Genomic DNA, 18,509 nt, shown 5'->3' with positions numbered 1-18,509 from the left:
CGAGCCCCACGTCGGGCTCTCTGCTCGGCGGGGAGCCTGCTTCCCCCTCTCTCTCTGCCTGTTTCTCTGCCTACTTGTGATCTCTGCCCGTCAAATAAATAAATAAAATCTTTAAAAAAAAAAAAAAAGACAAGGGACTCTTAAAAAAACAAAACAAAACAAAAACCCTACTTTCATTTCCTCTTCTCCTGAGTGGACACTTACCACCCCAGAGACCTACAGGGAGCATTCATTCTCCGCAAACTACAAGGACTTGAACATTTTGAACAATGCAGAAAAACACAAATAATGCTTTTGATGAATACTTGATGCCTTTAGGAATCATCCAGGATAAGACAAATAAAAGAACATATAAGAATGTGTAGAATCCCAGGGGCGCCTGGGTGGCTCAGTGGGTGAAGCCGCTGCCTTCGGCTCAGGTCATGATCTCAGGGTCCTGGGATCGAGCCCCGCATCGGGCTCTCTGCTCAGCGGGGAGCCTGCTTCCCCCTCTCTCTCTGCCTGCCTCTCTGCCTACTTGTGATCTCTGTCTGTCAAATAAATAGAATCTTAAAAAAAAAATTACCGAATCCCAATTTCGTGAAAGAAAAGCGGGGAAGAAGATGCAAGGAAACCGACAAATGTCACCAACAGTCACTGTGGGTTTCCAGTCACAGGGCCTCTCAGTGCTCCCTTTTCCCCCCAGGGTCCTATGGTAAGTGCAAGCCACAGGCCTCACAGGGAGACCCAGCAGCCCGGGGCGGAGGGCCCCCTTCCCTCCTTCCCCTCCGAGGCCCTCAGTTGGGCTTGTCCACAGGGGCCTGTGCTTGTCTGGCCCCTCGCTCAGGGCCCCTTCAAGAGCAGTCCCTGCGGGCCTCACCCCCTACCCGGCACTGCCTCTAGGCAGGTCCTTGGACTAGTGGGGTGGAGGGTGGAGCTGGGGAAGGTGCCCAGCCTCTTCAGTGTTGTCCCCGTGGAGGCCCAGCCCCTCCCAGCGCTCTGCGAACCTGCTCCTTTCATACCCCCTTACAGCTGCCTCTGCACCGTGCAGCCCAGCCGGCAAAGCACCAGGACTACGGGCCACAGCCTGGTGGCACCCCCACCCCAAGGTGACACTGTGGCTTTCAGGTCCCAGGGACTGCCCTGCCTGGCCACATCCTCAAGCAGGACCCCTCGCTAGTTGGGCTCCTGGAGAGTCACACACAGCTCGTGGGTCCCGGACTGTGGGCGACACTGGCTGCACGGGGTCGCAAGTGGGAGGGCTGATGGGGCGACAGATGATGGCAAGGTGAGGACGGCGCCGCCTGGTGCTGCAGGGGGGGCTACGCGGAGCCTCTGGAAGACGGGCTTTGGGGTGAACACACACGAGACCAAGCGTCTGAGTAGACGACGGACCGAGGATTTTAGAATGGGACCCAGTTTTCTGACATTTTGGGGAGACCCCTCTGGCGGCAGCCCGCCGGCCTGATGGCTCATGGCTCCAGGGCGCCGTGCTCGGCACTCCTCAGCGTCTGTCCTGCAGAGCTGGGTCTTCCGACCTGTAGGGTCTGGGTGGCCAGCAGCTCTCTGGAGAGCGGCCCTCCACGTGGTCACGGCTGGCCCCTCAGGCTCCCCAGCAGGTTCCAGGGACTTTCGTGGGCTGCCCCTCTGCCCCCGGAGTTGGTTGTGAGCTCCGCTAGGACGGGAGCCTGTCCTGCCGGAAAGGATGTCCCCGCTTCTGCCCACAGCAGAGTAGGGGGGCTCAAGGTGAGAAAGGGAAGTTCAGGCAAGGCGTCACCGGACTGAGGGCAGCTACGGGAAGCGTGACTTGCTGCCTGCCCCTCTGCTCCAGCCGCGGCTGCGGGCAGGTTCCCGGAGCCCTGAAGGGTCCTCGTCAGCCTGCTGGCCCCGCCACCGCCACACACGCCACCTCGCCGCGTGCTCCCTGAGCAGCACTGGGCATGTCCAGCCACATGCTGAGCAGACAGAGCTGCAGGGTCACCCAGCTCAAGGCCAGAGGTGGCCTGCTGCCTGAGGACACATGGTCGTGTCCCCCGTACCGGTCTAGCCCCAAAGTCCCGGCGGGGAAGAGTGAGCGCACACAAGGGACAGAAAACCTTCTGCAGACGTTTATTCTACCTCGAGTAACAAAACCTATGGAGCTGCATGTTTTACTGTACAGTGATATCATACTTTGCAATATAAAATACAATTTACAGAAATTTCTATCAAGTAAACCTAAAGAAACACACTTGATTTTTACATTTGTGTATTTAAATTAGAAAAATTTGTTTTACATGTAAAAAACCCTTCACATCGTATAGATGTTGGAGCTTGACGCCGCTTCAATGCAATCTAACGTACTGACCCGGGGTCCGGAACCGGCCACACGAGTCACCAAGTTCTCCGTGTTCGTTATCGTTTGAACGTTTGTGCTAGAAAGTGAAAAATCCGTAGTGATGTACAATGGAGGAGACTCCAAAGAATGAATGAAATTCTCTAATTTTACACTTGCAAAAGTAAGTTTATGAAAATATAAAAAAATTATCAAAGTGTTTTTATTTGTACAGTCCAATAAATTAGCGAGGGTTTCTCTGCTTCCCCCTTCGGAAGGACCGGACGGTGTACGACAAGGAGCGGCTTCTCTGCCGCCGTCGCGCGACATCACGTCACCGTCCTCCGCCTCAGACTTCACACAAATACCGTCCCACTTTCAACGACAGACTTTACAATGCATCACGGACAGGGTAGCAGCCTGGGGCGGGCGCACTTTCCCTGGGCCACAGGAAGGACTGTGGGGATGTCGCCACACAAACAAAAATGCTCCTGATTATGCAAATCAAAGTCAACCCCCACCCCCACCCCCGTTTTAAAGAACACTTAATTGGCTTCTTTTCTCACTTTTTTTAGGCTGGTAAAGGTTAAACCTTTTTCAATAAATTGCTATTTAAAAAATGCAACACTTTCTACTTGGACAGATGTTGCTTTTAATCCTGTCTTTGAGAAAAAAAATGTATAAGGTGATCTACAAAACCAGCAAAACTAAGAAATGGTTTGTTTCCTGGTTGAAATTTGTAATTCAAATTTCCTTGTGACAAAAGAAAAACGCATTTGTAAAGCTCTGTCTTTCCGCACACCCCAGGGAGGAGCAGAAGGCCTCGCTGGGCTTCGGTGCGAGCCGGCCTGTGACAGCAGCTTTTAGAAACAGATACAGAGCAGATCTCAGTACGGGTATGGCTCTAAGGTCCACGGAAATTCCCTTAAAATTTACTATAATTAAGTTATTGGAAAAGATAACTTTATAATCTGAAAAAGCAATATGCTTCTGTAGACACATTCCCATTCCAGTAATTTTAAATGGAAATACCGAGTTCTTAAAAAGCATCTGAGTTGTAAAGATGTGAACTCTTGTAAGAAACCACTGTACACAAAATCACAGTCACTTCCCAAGTCCAGGAGACTCTATTCTGCGTCTAAGTCCGTAGCCCACCACAGCGCCCGCGCCGGCTCTCCTGCAGGGCGGCTGCGGGGAGCCCCGGCCGAGCAGCCGCCGCCGGCCGCTAGTTCTGCCCCGCGGGGGTGGCGGCCCGCGGGGCGTCCGCTTTGGGGTCCCGGGAGCCCTCCTTGCTCTGGCTGCGGTCCTTGCGCTCCCGGCCGTGCTCGCGGGTCCGGTCCCGGCCGCGCTCCCTGCTGCGAGACCGCTCCCGCTCCCGCTCCCGCCGGCGCTCCCGCTCCCGGTTCCGGCTGCGCTCGCGGCTCCGGCCCCACTCGGACGCCCGCTCCGGGTCCCGCCCGCGGTCCCTGTCTGCGCCGCGCTCCCGACTCCGGTCCCACTCGCGGCCGGCGTCCTTGTCGCGGTGCCGGCCCCGCTCGTGGCCCCGCTCCCAGTCCCGCTCCCGGCTCCAGCGCCGCCCTCGCTCTCGCCGGCGCTCGTCCAGGGCCCTGCCGGGCCGGCTCTCGGGCACGGCTTCGGGCTCATCCAGAGGCTTTTCTTTGGGCCCCGCTTCGAACCGCTCCCTCGACCGCCCTTCGAAGGCCGGGCTCCTGTAGTCGTGGCCCTTGGCCTCTCGGAACTCGGGCTCAGGGCCCTGCGCGGGCGCCTCGTCCCAGCGCTCGGGCCTGTGTGGCGGCGGGTGACTGGGCAGCTCCAGCAGCGGCCGGGGGGCTGCCTTCAGCCCCGGCGCCGGCGGGCCCTGGAAGTGGAAGCGGGGGGGCGTGGGCTCGCTCTTCTCGGGAAAGGGCACAGACCCCCTCGGTCCGCCAAACGGGAGGGGTGCGGGCGCGCGGGGGTTGGCAAACCTCGGGGGTGAGCTCACCCTCTGCTCCTCGAATGGCTGAGGCTGAACCCCCCTGGGTCCTGGCATGAAATTTGGCGCTTGGCCTCTGGGTCCTTCAAACTGATTGGGATGCGGCCCCCTCGGGCCCACAAAGTGGCCGGGGGGCGGCCCTCTCTGACCGCCAAACTGAGAGGGAGGAGGACCCCCTCGGGGTCCTTTAAACTGTGACAGCAGAGGCCTTCTCTGGCCTCCAAACTGGAATGGCGCCGCGCCTCGGCCTCCCACAAACTGGGATTGTTCTGCTCCTTCGAACTGAGGGACAGGGCCGGCCGGCTCGTCGTACGGGCTGTCCTGGAATTCTCTTTTCTCCCCGTGGGGGTCCTTTCGCTCCTCAAATTGGGGTGGTGCTGATCCTCTGGGCCCCCCAAGGTGGGAAGGGGAGGGACCCCTGCTGTCCCCATAGGGAGGAGGCCCATGTGGCCCTGAGAACAAGGAAGGGATGGGCCCCTTTTGGGCCCCGAATCTGGCCGGGGGAGGCCCTCGCGGCCCATCGCTATTAGAAACAATATTCTCTTCAGAAAACGGAGGGGCTGGCCCCCTTGGTCCTGGGAAACTGGGGCCATGAAGCCCCGATGTCCCAAACGTGCGTGACGCTGGCTCACGCTGGCCCTGAGATGGGGGCAGAGGGGCCCCTCCTCTCTGTCCAGCTGAGGGGAACGTGGCGGCCCCCTCACCGGGTCTGCACGGTGGCTCTCCGTCTCCTTCGGCTTCAACCGCAGGGGGGTCACCTTTTTCAGCAAACTGAGCGTTTCTCGGATCCTCATACTTTTCCTGAGCGGTACACACTGGAGCCGAGAAAGGGTCCCTCGCTCCCGGAGAGGGGAAACTCTGCGCGTCGCTCTGCAGAGGGAAGCCAGGCTGGAAGGCGGAGCTGGGGGGCGTGGGCAGCAGCACCCTGCGGGCAGGTCTGGGCGCGCTGCCCGAGCCGGCCGAGGGAGGGCCGCCCTCTGCAGGCAGCACGACCGGGCTCGCGGAGGGCTCGTGCTTGGGGCCATCTGGCTTGGCGGGCAAGGCGGCCTCCGCACCGTCCTCCCGGGCTGCGGGGGGCCTGGCGCCGGCTTCGCTCTCGCAGTGCTCCGCGGCCAGCCGCCGGGCCTGCCGCGGGTCCCGACTCGGCCGCGGGTCGCCGCCGGGGCCTGCCGCGGGAGGGGCACCGGGGAGCGCGGCCGGGCGGCCCGTGGTCTGCTGCTCCTGCAGGAACAGCTCGGCCTGAGGCAGGGAGGCCTTTGGGGGCGGCGACATGAGTGCGTCGGCCACGGAGAAGTGCGCCATGGAGGCGCCCACGGCAGCCCTCTGCTGCCGCAGCGCCGCCTCCTGCTCAGCCACCTGCCGCTTCTGCTCCTCGATCTGCTTGTTCAGCTCCTCAATCATCTGCTGCTGCTCTACCAGGGAGGGGGCCGCCCCGGGGGCCGCGGGCTCAGCGGGCCGGTCCACCGCGCCGCCCTTCCCGTCCACACACATCCGGTTGGGCAGGTCGTCGATGGCCACTGTGGCTTCTTCTAAAATGGTCTCGTCCTCCGGGTCGTAGGCCACCTCCTCCCGCTCGGCGGTCTCGGGGGCCTTCTCCGCGTCGGGGCGCCTCCCTCGCTCGAGCTGAGCGCCGAAGGCTCTCTCAGGACCGTACTCCTCTTCGGGGTCGTAGGGTCGGTCATCTTCCTCGTCCTCCAGGGCTCTGTCTTTGGAGAGCTGGCCGAACTGCTGCACGATCGGATCCAGCAGAGGCGCCGCGGGCAGCCCGCCGTCGGCCTTGGCTTTGGGGTCTGGGTGGGAGGCCGGGGCCGACTCCGCAGGCTCTCTGGCAGGGGGGTCGAAAGACTTCTTCTTCCCAAACAGCGTCTGCAGGATGTGCTCCAGAGGTGAGGCTGTTTTGGAGGTGGAGGAATTGGCGGAAGGAGCGGCCGTCGGAAGAGCCGCCGCGGCGGGCCCTGTGGGCACGGTGCTCGGGGCTCCCGGTTTGAGCGAGGACAGTATTTTCAACACGGATGACGAAGCAGACGCGGCAGGAGGCTCCGGCGGCGGGGGCGGCGGTGGAGGAGTGCCCGGGGGTGTGGTGCTGACAGCCATGTCCCCGGAGCCCACCTGGAACCTGGGGGGCTTCCTCTCGGACTGTGGGGCCACGGACACTTTGGGATACACCGAAACCTCCGTCTCTTCCTGGGTCTGAGGGCGGGTCCGCTTCTCCTCCACTTTATCTAATTCTCCTGCACCCGAAGGACGCTTTATTCTCTGGCAGATTACTAACCCAAGGATTATGTTGGGACGCGGCGACTCAAGACCTGAAAAACAAAACGGTTGTGCACATTTTAGAATCTAACTTCAGCCTTTGCTCTTCAGGGGCAAATCCCACGGGCAGCGGTAGTGGGCGTGTCTCAACAGGCAGGAGGAAGGGGCTCACTGGCAAAGTAAAATCAAGGGTTGGAAGAGCAGAAGTGCTTACTGCCAAAGATCGTGAGTCCAGGCCCACACTGACCCGGCGGCCCGACCCCCGCAGCACAACCACAGAGCCCAGGGCCTAGCTCCTGGGGTAAACTCACCCCGACTGTCAGAACTTATGCTACAGATCCAAACCTCAGATACAAACTCGAAGCGACAGCGTGACGGAGGGCATGGGGAAGGCCATCATGCAACCGTCCGTCAACATCTGCTAAGCCCCAGGGCGGAAGGCACAGACGTACAGGGAGGACTTGCCACAAAATCGTAGCTGTATTCTTTTATTTGCCTCTTGCTAACACATCAGAAAGGCAACAAACAGCCCGTCCCATCTTAACTGGGGATTTGCGCCACGTAAACGAAGCCGTAGGTTCGAAGCAGAGGGCCAGGCCTCCAGCATGGTCACAACGCTAACCTCTGCACACGCCATTAGGGAAGTTCGGCAGCTGCTAGTGTCCAGGTTCCGGTGAATGGGAAGGACCGGGCTGACTGAAATGGCTAAAGTAAACGTTCTTCTGGGTTTAGAAAGACGCTCCATTAACATGAACTTAACCAGACGCTCACGGTCTTTGCAAGCACAGGCCGGCACTGAGACCAGCAGCCCAGAGTGTTCAGAAAACCAGCAGGGGACAAGAGGCCACGCGGAAGACACTGCGGTTTCTGGGCACAGGACAGCTCTTAAACATACTCATTTCTTAAGTAAAAAAAACATTATTCCATTCTAAATTGCACATCTTTCCAGGAATGTCAGTATTTCAATGATGATTCTCTACCCCACACTCATAAATCCAGAATACCAAAAGAGGAACAAAACCACCCAAGTCACAAAAGAGTAATTTTAGGGAGAAAGGATACACAAAAATTTGTCAATAGTGAAAGATACTTAAAGTCAAATTGTATCACTCACTGGTAAGTCAAGGCTCCGTGGCACACACCTGTCTTTGCTGCATGCGCCAACTTTCACTTACTGAAACTCAGTACTGTCTTCCCGTTCTTTCTGGTTTTAAAGATGATCACAGGTGACTTCAAATAGTTGTTTTTGGACACCATTATGTAATTCTAAAATGTCTACTAATCTTCCCAAATTCCAGTAGAGCTGGGTTGACACACGGAGCACACGGGGTGGTAGACAGCCCACCCAGCCCCTGAGAAGCCAAGTCAGGTCTGAGCTGGGGAGACAGCCTCTGTGCACAGAGCACGGTGCTACCCTCCCTCCCACGTGGGAAGGGCCTCCTGCTTCACGGCTGTCAGAGGGGAGATGCCCGTGGAAGACCCACTCCTAACACCAGGACCTGAACACCACCTTCATTAGAGACCCCGCTTCCAGAACGTCCTCTCCCTGCCCCCGTCCCCAGTAAAAAGCCGTGTACCCAGGAAAGGAAGAGGCTGGCGCAGGAGGGAGTAGACACAGGAAGGCCAGGCAGCCCACCCCGAGGGTCCTACCCAAACGTTTCTGCCCCGCAGACTTGAGGGGTCATCTATCATGTTTGTTTCCTAATTAACACGAGTTAGCGATAGTTTAACTCAGAATGGCATCTCTTTTACTGTAACAGCCATTTACGGAGCGCTGCATTGCTTACTCAGGTCGTTTTGGGTATCATCAGTTGCTAAAATGGCTCTCACGGCCCTTCTGGACCTGCCAGCTGCACTAGACGGCGGCAGCTCCGGAAGCCTGGCTCTCCCGAAAGAACCTGACGTCTGAGCCAAAGTGAAGGAATGTGCTCAGCCGCGTGGGTGGGTGGGTGGGTGGGAGCGGGGCGGCGGGGTGGGGGGTGGGGGGAGTCCCCAAGACCACATTCAGGGCAGAGGGCCATGCCACCTCCGGACACACCGTCAGGGCTCGTGGCTTAGGGTCAGGTCTCAGGTCAGTGAGCTGTGCGTGACAGGGAAGTCATTGTGTTAAACCCAGGAAGACCTGGCGTGCGGTTCTGGTGCAGTGTGCCCTTCCATCCCAAACCCCCGACGGTCTCACTGCTGGCTGGAGAAAACCACCGCTACACCCTAACCTCGGCCACGCTCTGTAGATTCCAACCTTGGCTGTCCTATTCATCACAGCCAAGATGGTGCTTAAATTACTCAGCATTTACATTTGTTTTGAGAACAGTGAGCTGTCCCGGACACAGGCAGCTAACTAAGTAGCTTTCAACCCTGGACTACCTCCTCTGCACAAATCTCTAAGTGACCCGTAAGCAATCTGTGAGAAGCTCCGACTCATATCGGTGTTAGCTCTGAATTTTGCCAAGTATTTAAAATTCGGACTGGGTGGTCACAAAATGCACGTGTGTTTTGAAGCAGTCGATCTTATCAACGGACTTGAGTGCGCGACTATCGGGAGAGTAACTAGCACGTTGGCAGTAACGGACATCCGTGAAACACACAGAATTCACTCATCTGTCTTGGGCCTTAGGATCCATCTTTACTGAGCTGAGGGTGTCCCCCAGACTTGACCATGCCCTCTACTGCCACAGGGCAGGCGGCAGGTAGGGGGACTGTGGCAAGGACAACTGGGTGCCTGCGCCTGGGGAGGCAGTAGAGATCTGGCTCTCCTCCAGAACGCCCCCTCGCAGCCAGGGCCCTCTGCAGGCCTGCCCGCTACCCAGTGCTCCCCTGGAGAGGAGAGGGTGTCCGAGAAGCTGCAGTGGTGGCGGCGGCGACCACACTGGCTGCAGTGTGGGGACCAAGGCTCCAGCCCAGGGCACGGAGCTGCTTCTCTGCTTTTGCAAAATTCCTCCCTTTGTCCATTACTAGAAGCAGAGATGCTTACTTACCCACTGCCCTTTTGAGGGTGGTTAGGTTTGTGATTCCTAGAGCCGACGGAAACAAGCTACTAGGTGGGAGGTTGCCACACGGGCTGAGCGGAGCGGACCGTCCTCCATTTCCAGAGGAGCGGTCACTGGGAACAACGGTCTCTGCACCCACCTGCTCCAAAATGCCAGAGCAAGAATGTCTTCAGGGGGCACTGCCCGTGCCACACTGGCCTCCTTAGCTGCATGGAGGCATTCCTGAATTTTCTCTGTGGTAGAGGTATTCTTTAGCCTCAGCGGCCACGGCTAGAATCAGACCCGTACAGAGAAAGTGGGCAGACCCAGGGACCGGGGATGGGGTCATCTGCACAGTCATGTGTCTACGGACTTGCCGACACGAGACGCAGACCAGGGCTGGGGTTCCTGCGTGCTGAGCAACGGGGAAAGGTGAAGGGGCGGGAAATACAGCCCTGGACTGCCCCCACATACCTCCAGCCCGACACAGCACGGGACAAAACTGCTTGAAACCACCCGCAAGCGGACTCCTTACCCCCAAAGCTATCGGGTACTCTACTTTTTTTAAAATGAAAACTCTTCTAGTCTGAATCCATCAGAACAAACTTCTCACTCCTGCCCAATAGAGAGTGTGTGGGAGTTAGACCCTAATTCTGCAGGACTTGCCTAGGAAGAGACGTGGCAAATACACGGGAGACACCATACACCTCCCCGGCCCTCCACCACGACCACGACACACACACGCACACACACGCACGCCCCCTTCTCTTTCCAATTTTGAATCCCTAAGACCCGGAAAGAGCCACTGGGCTCAGCACACGTTTCGGGTCAAAGGGGAAGGCTGTGCGTCTTCGTCCGGGCCGCGCGCCCCGAGCGGGTGGTGCCGGCTCACACCAGGAGGATGGAGACCTCCGCCCTCCACCCCTGCGGGCCTGGGACAGGTACTGAAGCTACCAGTTCAAATTCAAACAAACAGTGACCGGTTTCCAGGAAATACTTTTATTGACTTTGAAGGAGAAAGAGCTGTACATTGAATTCAATGCCGTGCTCGACCGTGAGGACGTGTGCACAGCCCCGGATTCTTTCACACGCGCGCAAGAAGACTGAGGGGCGCTTACCTGAGGACAATGCACCTCACAGACGTTTCCAGCTAGTTTAGAAAGCAGGTAGACGGGAATGGAGAAGACGGCACCGTGGGTTTCCAGGCTTCCAGGAAACCGGCCCTCTGCACTAAGCTCCTGGCCCCCAGCCCCCCGGCACACGCTCCTAGAAGCCCAACGCCATCAACAGGCGCTCGGGGCCGGGGCCTGTGCACTCCCGAGTCCCGTGGTTCAGGCCTGTCGGGGTGACGGGACGGTAAGATGAACGTCCACCGTCAGGGCTTTCCAGGTGTCTTCTGAAACTGGGCCGTCCGGTTATTAAGAATGACTTGTGTGACAGAACAAGACAGCCTGGTATTTCTAGTGGACAGATGCTATGTATACGCATGGACAGAAATGTCCTTAGAGAAGCGGAGCGTGCTCTGGGTTGTTCTGACACGCTGTGTGGACACCTGGTGTGTGGGCCGAGGAGTGGCCACGTGTGGACACACGCTCTGTGTTTACCGTCGGAAGCGTGACGTTGGGGAAGGACGCGGCACTGGCCGAGGGGCAGGTGCACATGGGAGTCCCCAGGTTAGGCCCCTCCTGTGTCCTGCTTCTCAAGCATGGAGAGCAGGAGTTTGGGGGAGAATCCCACGTGGACATCTACGAGGCCCGAGTCCAGGAGGTGAGGGTCCCTGCAGTTTGTCTCTAGGGATGGAGGGACCCTCCGCCAGCGGAGCTTCGGGGAGGGCCGGGCGTGCCCTGCTGCAACACGCTCGCCACCTCCACCCTAACCTCAACCTGCCTACACAGCAGGCCACCCACCCAGTTGGGACGCTCGCCGGAGCCAGAGCCCCGTGTCCACTGAGGCCTGTGCTCCCTGCGTGTGCACAAATATGGAGCGGGACAGACAGGGGAGGTGCGGACCTGGGCACAACCGATTACTGGGTGAGCCAGCTGTGGGTAGCACGGGCCATCCCTGGGAGAAGGGGCTGTGGGGGGAGTCAGAGGTGCCCCCGCCAGGCTGTGGGCGGTGCTCGCTGGTCGGCGCCTGCTCCAGTCCACTGGCCGCTCTGCTGAGGGACGCCACCCCCATCCCGGACCAGGCCTGTGCTTTCAAGGGATGCCAGGCAGAGACCAGCTGCGTGAGGACAGGGACCTCCATGACGGGAGAAACATGCCCATGCCCAGCCTTCCTACACGCGCACACACACACACACACACCACGAAACCAGGACACACGAACACTTGGACCCAGAGAGCACCAAGTCACGCTGTGGATATGTGAAGCAGGTCAGGCCGAGAACCTGGCCGGGGCTCCAGGCTGTTTGGCTGGGAAACTGTGTAAGATACACACAGGGACTAATGGTAATAACGGTATCAGGAAAACAAAAAAAATATATGCTAAATGGGGTTAGATTTAGAAACCCCTTAGACTAGAAAAAGTCTTTAAAAGCTTATGCGCAGAATCTCACTCATCACTGTTTCGCAGGCCCCCCCGCCCGGTCTTGTATTTACTGCGGACAGAAGTCTGTGGTCGTCCGGGTGCCCCTTCAGGTGGCGTGGGAGCTTCAGGAGTGCAGGTGGCCGTCACTGAGCGCGTCCGGGTACCCAGAGCCCATCATGCTCCACAGACCAGGCAGGTGCCTCCCCGCCCCACATGTCACCCTGGAGGCATCCCATGCAACCCCCGACCCTCTGCTGGCTGGGCTGCCCCCACCGTGGCTCCGCTGGACGGGCTCCTCACCTGTCCACTGCGGGGAGCCTGCACCTGCCTCCGCACCAAGCCCAGCTCCTGGCAGCCCTGTCCAGGCGGGGCCTCCACACCGGCCTCCACCCTGCTCCCCGGGCAGCTCACCCACTGCGGACCCTGCTGCCGAGATAGCAGGACAAGCCCTAGCCCGGCTCTAGGGAGGCTGCGAGAGTCACCCGCAACTGTCACCAGGGGACCCTATGCTTACGCTTACGCTACATCGTGCACATGAGCTTCTATGCTGGTGACCGACTAGAGGCTCCTCCAGGGCCCAAGAGGCCAGCTTCTTCATCTTCAACCTCAGGCCTCAGGACGGTCATCTAGGGAGTGGCCCGCACACTTCCCAGGGCTGCTCACCGAGAACCTCCAAGGAGGGCCTTCTGCCACCCACTAGGGGCGCCTCTTCACCGCGAGGGCTGGCGAGAGACCCCCTCGAGTCTTTGGCTTTTAAGTGTATCCGGCACGAAGGTAACTCAACGCACAGCGTGCCAGCAGCTGACCCAGACTGCGGGCCCCAGCCCTTACCATGGCGGGCCCACCTGTGGTGCACAGGTACCAGCCGAGCACAGCTCAAGCGTGAATGTGCCCCGGTCAGGACCTGGGACGTGCCTGCGGGGGGGGGGGGGGGGCGCGCTCCTGCCCCACAGCCCTCCTAGGCCAAGCTACAGCTCAGGCGCAGGAAGTACGGCATGTGGCTGCGGCAGGAATGCTTGCCGGGACCGGTGACAGGGACCCAGAGGTGCCAGGTCTACGCAGTGCCACCAAGGGCCTAGGGTCCAGCCGTGGCTCTAGACCCAAGCTCTCCGAGAGCGTTCACCATGTGTCAGACGCGGCGTCTCTCCTGTGGGCTCCATCCTCTGGGGACTTCGTGGCCGAGGAGGCACTTCAACGCGGCATCTTCGACCCACTGCGCAACTCAGCCATGTGGACCTCTCCGGGGGCTCAATAGGAGTTGGCCTCCCACAGACCATGTCCTCCCGGAGTCACCCTCAACCCCTCAACAAGCCTGAGGGCTTTGTTTTTGTTAAAGAGCTAATCTGTAAGTGATCTTCTGAAACCACCACGTTCTAAAGAATGAAAACACATGGGCTAGCTTTCCTGTCTCTCCGGCCTGGTGAAGGCTCAGCCCCGAGCTCCATGGCAAGCACAGGTGACCCCCCAAGCCCACTGTGAGGATGACCTTCCTCTCTGGCCCTTTTCCGGCCTCCACTGACCCGAGGCCGTGACTGGCTGGCTGGACGCTGTGGGTTTTCCCCTCTTCCTGTCCCCTCTTCTAAGACAATTCATGCCAACGGTAAGGGTATTTCTAGGGCCACTCTCTGGTGTCCCAGAAGCTGAGTTCTACAGCTAGATGCAACTCCATCCACATGCCTTGCTCCTGCGGCTAGAAAGCCCCGGCTTGGGCGAGGCGGCAGATCTGCGCATGGCAAGTCTGGCAGGACATGGTGTTGGAAGAAAGGGTTGTGGGGGGTCAGGTGTGCCGAGTCACCCCTCAGAGTTGGCGCTTACCTGGGCCCTCGAAGGGCAAGAGCTTGGACGGAACAGGGTCCTTGGCACTCAGTGGGATCAGGTAGAGGTCCTTGACGTGCCTGCTGTTATTAGCTACAACGCCGAAGCGGCCACGGCTGCTAAAATAGGAGTAGAGAGAGATATAGGCCACCTCCTCCTCCTCAGTCGCCGGGTGGAAGCGGATGAGACACAGCTCCTGCAGCACAAACACAGGACGAGCGCGCGTTGGCCTGCGGCTTCGTGGGGAAGGCACCGCTCCCCTCTTCCATCGAAACCTCAAAGGCTGCCGGAATGAGAGACGAGCACTTCTCAGCCCGCCCCCCCAGTCCTGCTGTCCAGCACGCCGGGATGACGGAGACTCCGGCATCGGGCTGCTGGACTCAGACCTTGGTTTTGGTGGGAATCTCCGGAAGACTGCCGCTACTCCTAGCCCCACTGTTCCCCAGACAGCCCCGTCATCGGCTGCCGTGCTAGCCCAGAGCAGCCTCTGGCACGGAGTGTGAGGACGCCGGTCCTGATCGCCCGGCTGTGGGATCTACACACGAGCCCAGAGCGGCTCCATAACAGGAAAGCTGAACGAGACTCAAGGGTCCAAGCCCCTCGTATGCCTGAGGAAAACCGCAGCCCTTACCCACGCATGCACGCTCCGCTGTGGCTGCGTCTCAGGGGCTCATGGCCCCCAGCTCGCCCAGGGCCAGGGCCTCCTAGGACCAGCCCTTCCAGCACCTGCCGGCTCCCTCAGTCACAGGGACAATGGGAAGACACAGTGCCTGTGTCACCCACTCACCTTGAGCCACACACCCATGAACATAAATTGTAACACAACTGCTGCCACCGGATCACCCACACAACCATCCCACTATAGATGGAATTTTAAACGTTTACCTGGCAGTATTTAACAACTTATAAGCAGACGTTGCAGGCACCAACCCATCAAGATGAACGTGGAAGAAGGAGCCGCATTTACACAGACGCCTTCCTCCACGGCGCAGAGACTAGACTACGGCAAGTACCTTAGATACAGAAGATTTGAGTTTGCCGACATAATCCCAAACTGTTCTGGGTGTGATCCTTCCACCAATGTGAATCGTGTCCGGCAGGTCCTAGACAAAACGGACTTTGGGTAAGTGGCCAGTAAAAGGATGGAGTCATTTCAAGGCACCAAACTACCCAAGATTCCAGCAGACCGCAACTCCTCCACTGAACACGGCTAACACTAGCGCTACACGGTGCCCGGTCCGTACCCGGGATTCGGGCCTCCCCGGCAGGAGCGCAGCCCGACGGCCTTCTGCTGAACGGGGGACCGTTCTGCAGAACATTTCTAGTTTATCGGTTGTGAACGTGGACGCACAGCAAGGACTCAGACATGATCCAGAAGTGCATGGCTTCTGCTCGCTAAGGTCGTAAACGCTAGTGCTGTGCACACGGATTCGGGGAAAGCAAAGAGCGGCTGCCTGCACACACCCAGACCCCGACAGCCCCACGCGCCTTGCCACGCCGTCAGCCGGGAACGCGCACACACGGGCGCCACGCCCTCGCTGAACCGAAGGGGGAGGAGAGCAACCCCAGCTCTGTCATAAACGGTGCGACAGTTTTCATGCGAATGTCTACCCCTGTGCAAACGACTGACCCTGCTGGCTCAGGACAGCAGGCTCTGCCGCGCCTCCTCAGGGCTCACGCTGCGGGCCCTCTGCGGGGAGGGCAGCCCCCACCTGACCCCAGCCCGGGGTGGGACAGCGAGTGCGCGCTCACGCTCGGTTCTGACCTCACTGAGATAGTCACAGCACCCCGACACGGGATACGCCTTAGTGACAAATTTTGCTACACTCTGCATGTTAATAAATCCTTTCCAAATGGTGCTGAGTCGAGACAAGAAGAGGGTTGTATCTCCTTCTGGAGGGGACCTGGACCCGGAGAGACTGTAAAACAAAACCACAGAAAACAGATCAATCCTTCTTCTGGGCTCAAACCATCTCCAAAATATGGACTTTACGGAATTGTAAGGGCAACAGTGAACCCCCTCGAGCTTGAGCTTGGGCTTTTCCAAACTGGCTACTTTCAGCACAGCGCCACAGATGTGCTGGTCTCGACAGGGTAGACGGAACGCGCCACAGACCTGAACGGCCGTGGGGTCACACCTCGGTTTTCAAGACCTGTGTGCTTAAAGGAAGGGCCAGGCGTGCTAAAACCAGGCCTTCTCATGCCCGTGCAAACTGCCAGAGTGAAGTGTGTCCCGAAGGGGTGGGAGCTCAACTATGGGCACACCCCCACGCCCCTCTTCTGTTAATCCACGGGAAATGAAACTCATAGCTTGCTCCCACTCCGCGTATGGGACGCACCTGACACGTGGGGCCGGTGGCACCGGCAGGAGGTATCTGGGCTCAGGGGACGAGGACGGCTTCGCTAGTATGGACTTGGGCACCGTCACTGAGGTCACAGCAGGCTTCAGGACGTCTTGTCGGGGTTCTGCTGGGTGGGCACCATCGGGGCGGGCTGCCGCAGGGGCCGTGACTGTACACGATCCGCTGGATGCAGTCCTGGGGTCTCGGCCAGACACCGTGACCGTGGTGAGCACTGAGCCCCCACAGGTGGCCGGGCAGGAGGGACCTTCCAGGGCGGAGGGCTCCGGGCGGCTGTCTCCTGGCGGCACGGGGAAGTACTTCCTCTCCAAGTGCGTGTGAGCGGCGCCATCCAGGTCTGGCTCGGAGGCACTTTCGGGCAGAGTTTCTGGCATCGCTTCATTAGCGGAGCCAAGGACCGGCTCAGAGGGCGGAGGCTCGTACTGGGGCTTCGGCTCCTCCTTCTTGGAAGCTGACAACTTCTGTTTCTTTGGAGCCGGCTCATCTTCCGACGAGGGAACCTGACCTGGAGAACGTGAGGAAGACCCTCCTGAGAGATCCCGCATTCAACAGCACAGCCGCCCCCGAGCAGATGACTCCTTGTGCGAATAAAAAAGCCCAACATCGTGAGGTGTCACCCGAGAGCGCGAGCACGAGCGAGAGACGAGCACCAGAAGGGAGAGCCGCAGCGGCAGAGAGCAGCAGACCCTCTGCTGCACAGGGAGCCCGATGCGGGGTGCGACGGCAAGTCCCCGGATCATGACCCGAGCTGCAGACAGACGCCTCGCTGGCGGAGCCCCCCAGCGCCCCTGAGAGCAACACCGCAGAGGCGAACTCCCTACACTTCGGGAAGACGAGCCAGGCAGGATCGCCGACGGGAGCAAAAGGAGGCGAGGCGCGGCGGCACGCACCTGTGCAGATCTTACAGTTGAGATCGAACAGGTGAGCCCGGTGCTGGCCCGTGGTGTCCTTCAGCATGCTGCTGCAGACATCCAGCAGGGGAGCAGCGCTCTGGTCTGGCACGGCCCTCACGGACTCCTGCTGCTCCTGCAGGGGAAGAGGGGGACAGCTGAGCAGGTCACGCTTCCCTCTGTCTCCAGGGCAGCAGCAGAGAAACGGCCCGAAAGCGAGGGGAGGGCCGCTGCACGTGGTGCTCGTTAGGAGCTCAGGGTCCTGCCCGGTAACCTGGGAGACCTGAGCACACTGGGAGCAGGTCACTCTGACTCTGTTCTTGGTCCATCCCAAGTCCCCAAGGCTTACATCCGAGTCGGACACGGGTGGAGAGTCCTCCATGTCGGGCACTGACTCCTGCTTCGCGGCGGTCTTCTTACTCTCGCTGGGCAGCTTATTTCTGGACTCCAGCACCTGACATGAGGAGGACACGGAGCCTGAAAGCTCGCTCAGGAGGCCTCCCTCGTGCCTCACCCATCAACCGAGGCCCTGGGGACCCAGGGAGGCCTGACACCGAGCACCCCGGGCCCCTCCCAGCACTCACGGGCTTGGCCGGCCGCTCCCTCCACGTGGAAAGCTCCTTAGACGCCAGCTCCTCCGGCTTCATTCTCACCAGTTTGGCCGAAGAGATCTCCTCCCGCAGAACGCGATGGAAGAGTCCCTGTAAATGAACACGTCTCGTTCACTCGTTCAAAACATTTCGGTGTCGGTTTCGAAAACACCAGAGAGACCGCAAGAAAGACACAGCAGCAAAAGCAGCCTCTGCCGGAGGCCTGATGGCAGCAGGACAGAGGCCTGAAGCGCAGGACTGAGCCCCGCAGGGGCCAGACAGCACCGGCGCGAGTCGGCTAGTTGCACTTGTGTACCACACACCACTGACCCTGCTAAAAAGACCCCAGAGAACAAAACCCACTCAAAAAGGTAGTTAGGGATAAAGGCAGCAAGAAATCACTTCTGCTGCAAGGTTACGGTGGGGGCCAGGAAGTCAGATTCCGCTCCTGAGCACGTGTAGCAGGTCGAGCAGCTGTTGGAGACCTGAAGATGTGAGCCCCGGGCGGCAGGAGGAACCCGCCGGGCACGTGGCTAATGCTTTCCCAGGAACTCCCGTTTCAAACGCAGCAGGAGGGCACTGCCTACCCACAGCTGCTAGGAAGACTCGGCTCCCACCCCATCTGAGCACAGCCCCTGCCCACGTGGGAGCACCACAGGGTGCGTTCAGGAGCACCAGACCGGCCGGCTCACTCAGCTGAGGGGATGGCATTAAGATGGAAAAGGCGGTCTGAAGCCCAAGTCCCGAGACACTCCTACGCTTGAGACTAAGACCATGAATGTTACTCGGGAGCCAATGAAACGGTAGGAACGTAACTTCACAGTCACGCTGAGAAGAGAAG

The 18,509-nt window shown here is 59.2% G+C and overlaps 1 protein-coding gene across 7 annotated transcripts in view; it reads right to left on the bottom strand.

Annotated features, from left to right (window-relative positions):
* Positions 1-2,072: 2,072 nt before the first annotated feature.
* DIDO1 (death inducer-obliterator 1) overlaps positions 2,073-18,509 on the bottom strand; it is a 48,822-nt gene continuing 32,385 nt past the window's right edge. For 6 of the 7 annotated variants that reach the window (XM_032350074.1, XM_032350075.1, XM_032350073.1 and 3 more), the window contains 8 exons: positions 17,663-17,779; positions 17,428-17,532; positions 17,079-17,214; positions 16,168-16,693; positions 15,594-15,747; positions 14,842-14,931; positions 13,829-14,024; positions 2,073-6,571 (listed from right to left, as the gene is read on the bottom strand). In XM_032350074.1, coding sequence (XP_032205965.1) covers positions 3,519-6,571; positions 13,829-14,024; positions 14,842-14,931; positions 15,594-15,747; positions 16,168-16,693; positions 17,079-17,214; positions 17,428-17,532; positions 17,663-17,779 — 4,377 coding nt within the window. In that variant the 3' untranslated portion in view covers positions 2,073-3,518. Of the gene's footprint in view, positions 6,572-10,467; positions 14,025-14,841; positions 14,932-15,593; positions 15,748-16,167; positions 16,694-17,078; positions 17,215-17,427; positions 17,533-17,662; positions 17,780-18,509 lie in introns of those variants that run through there. The other variant, XM_032350080.1, reaches the window with a different exon arrangement.

This window comes from Mustela erminea, chromosome 7 (genome assembly GCF_009829155.1).
Source record: "Mustela erminea isolate mMusErm1 chromosome 7, mMusErm1.Pri, whole genome shotgun sequence".
Lineage (NCBI taxonomy): Eukaryota > Metazoa > Chordata > Mammalia > Carnivora > Mustelidae > Mustela > Mustela erminea.
This window is presented reverse-complemented; position numbering and strand designations above follow the sequence as displayed.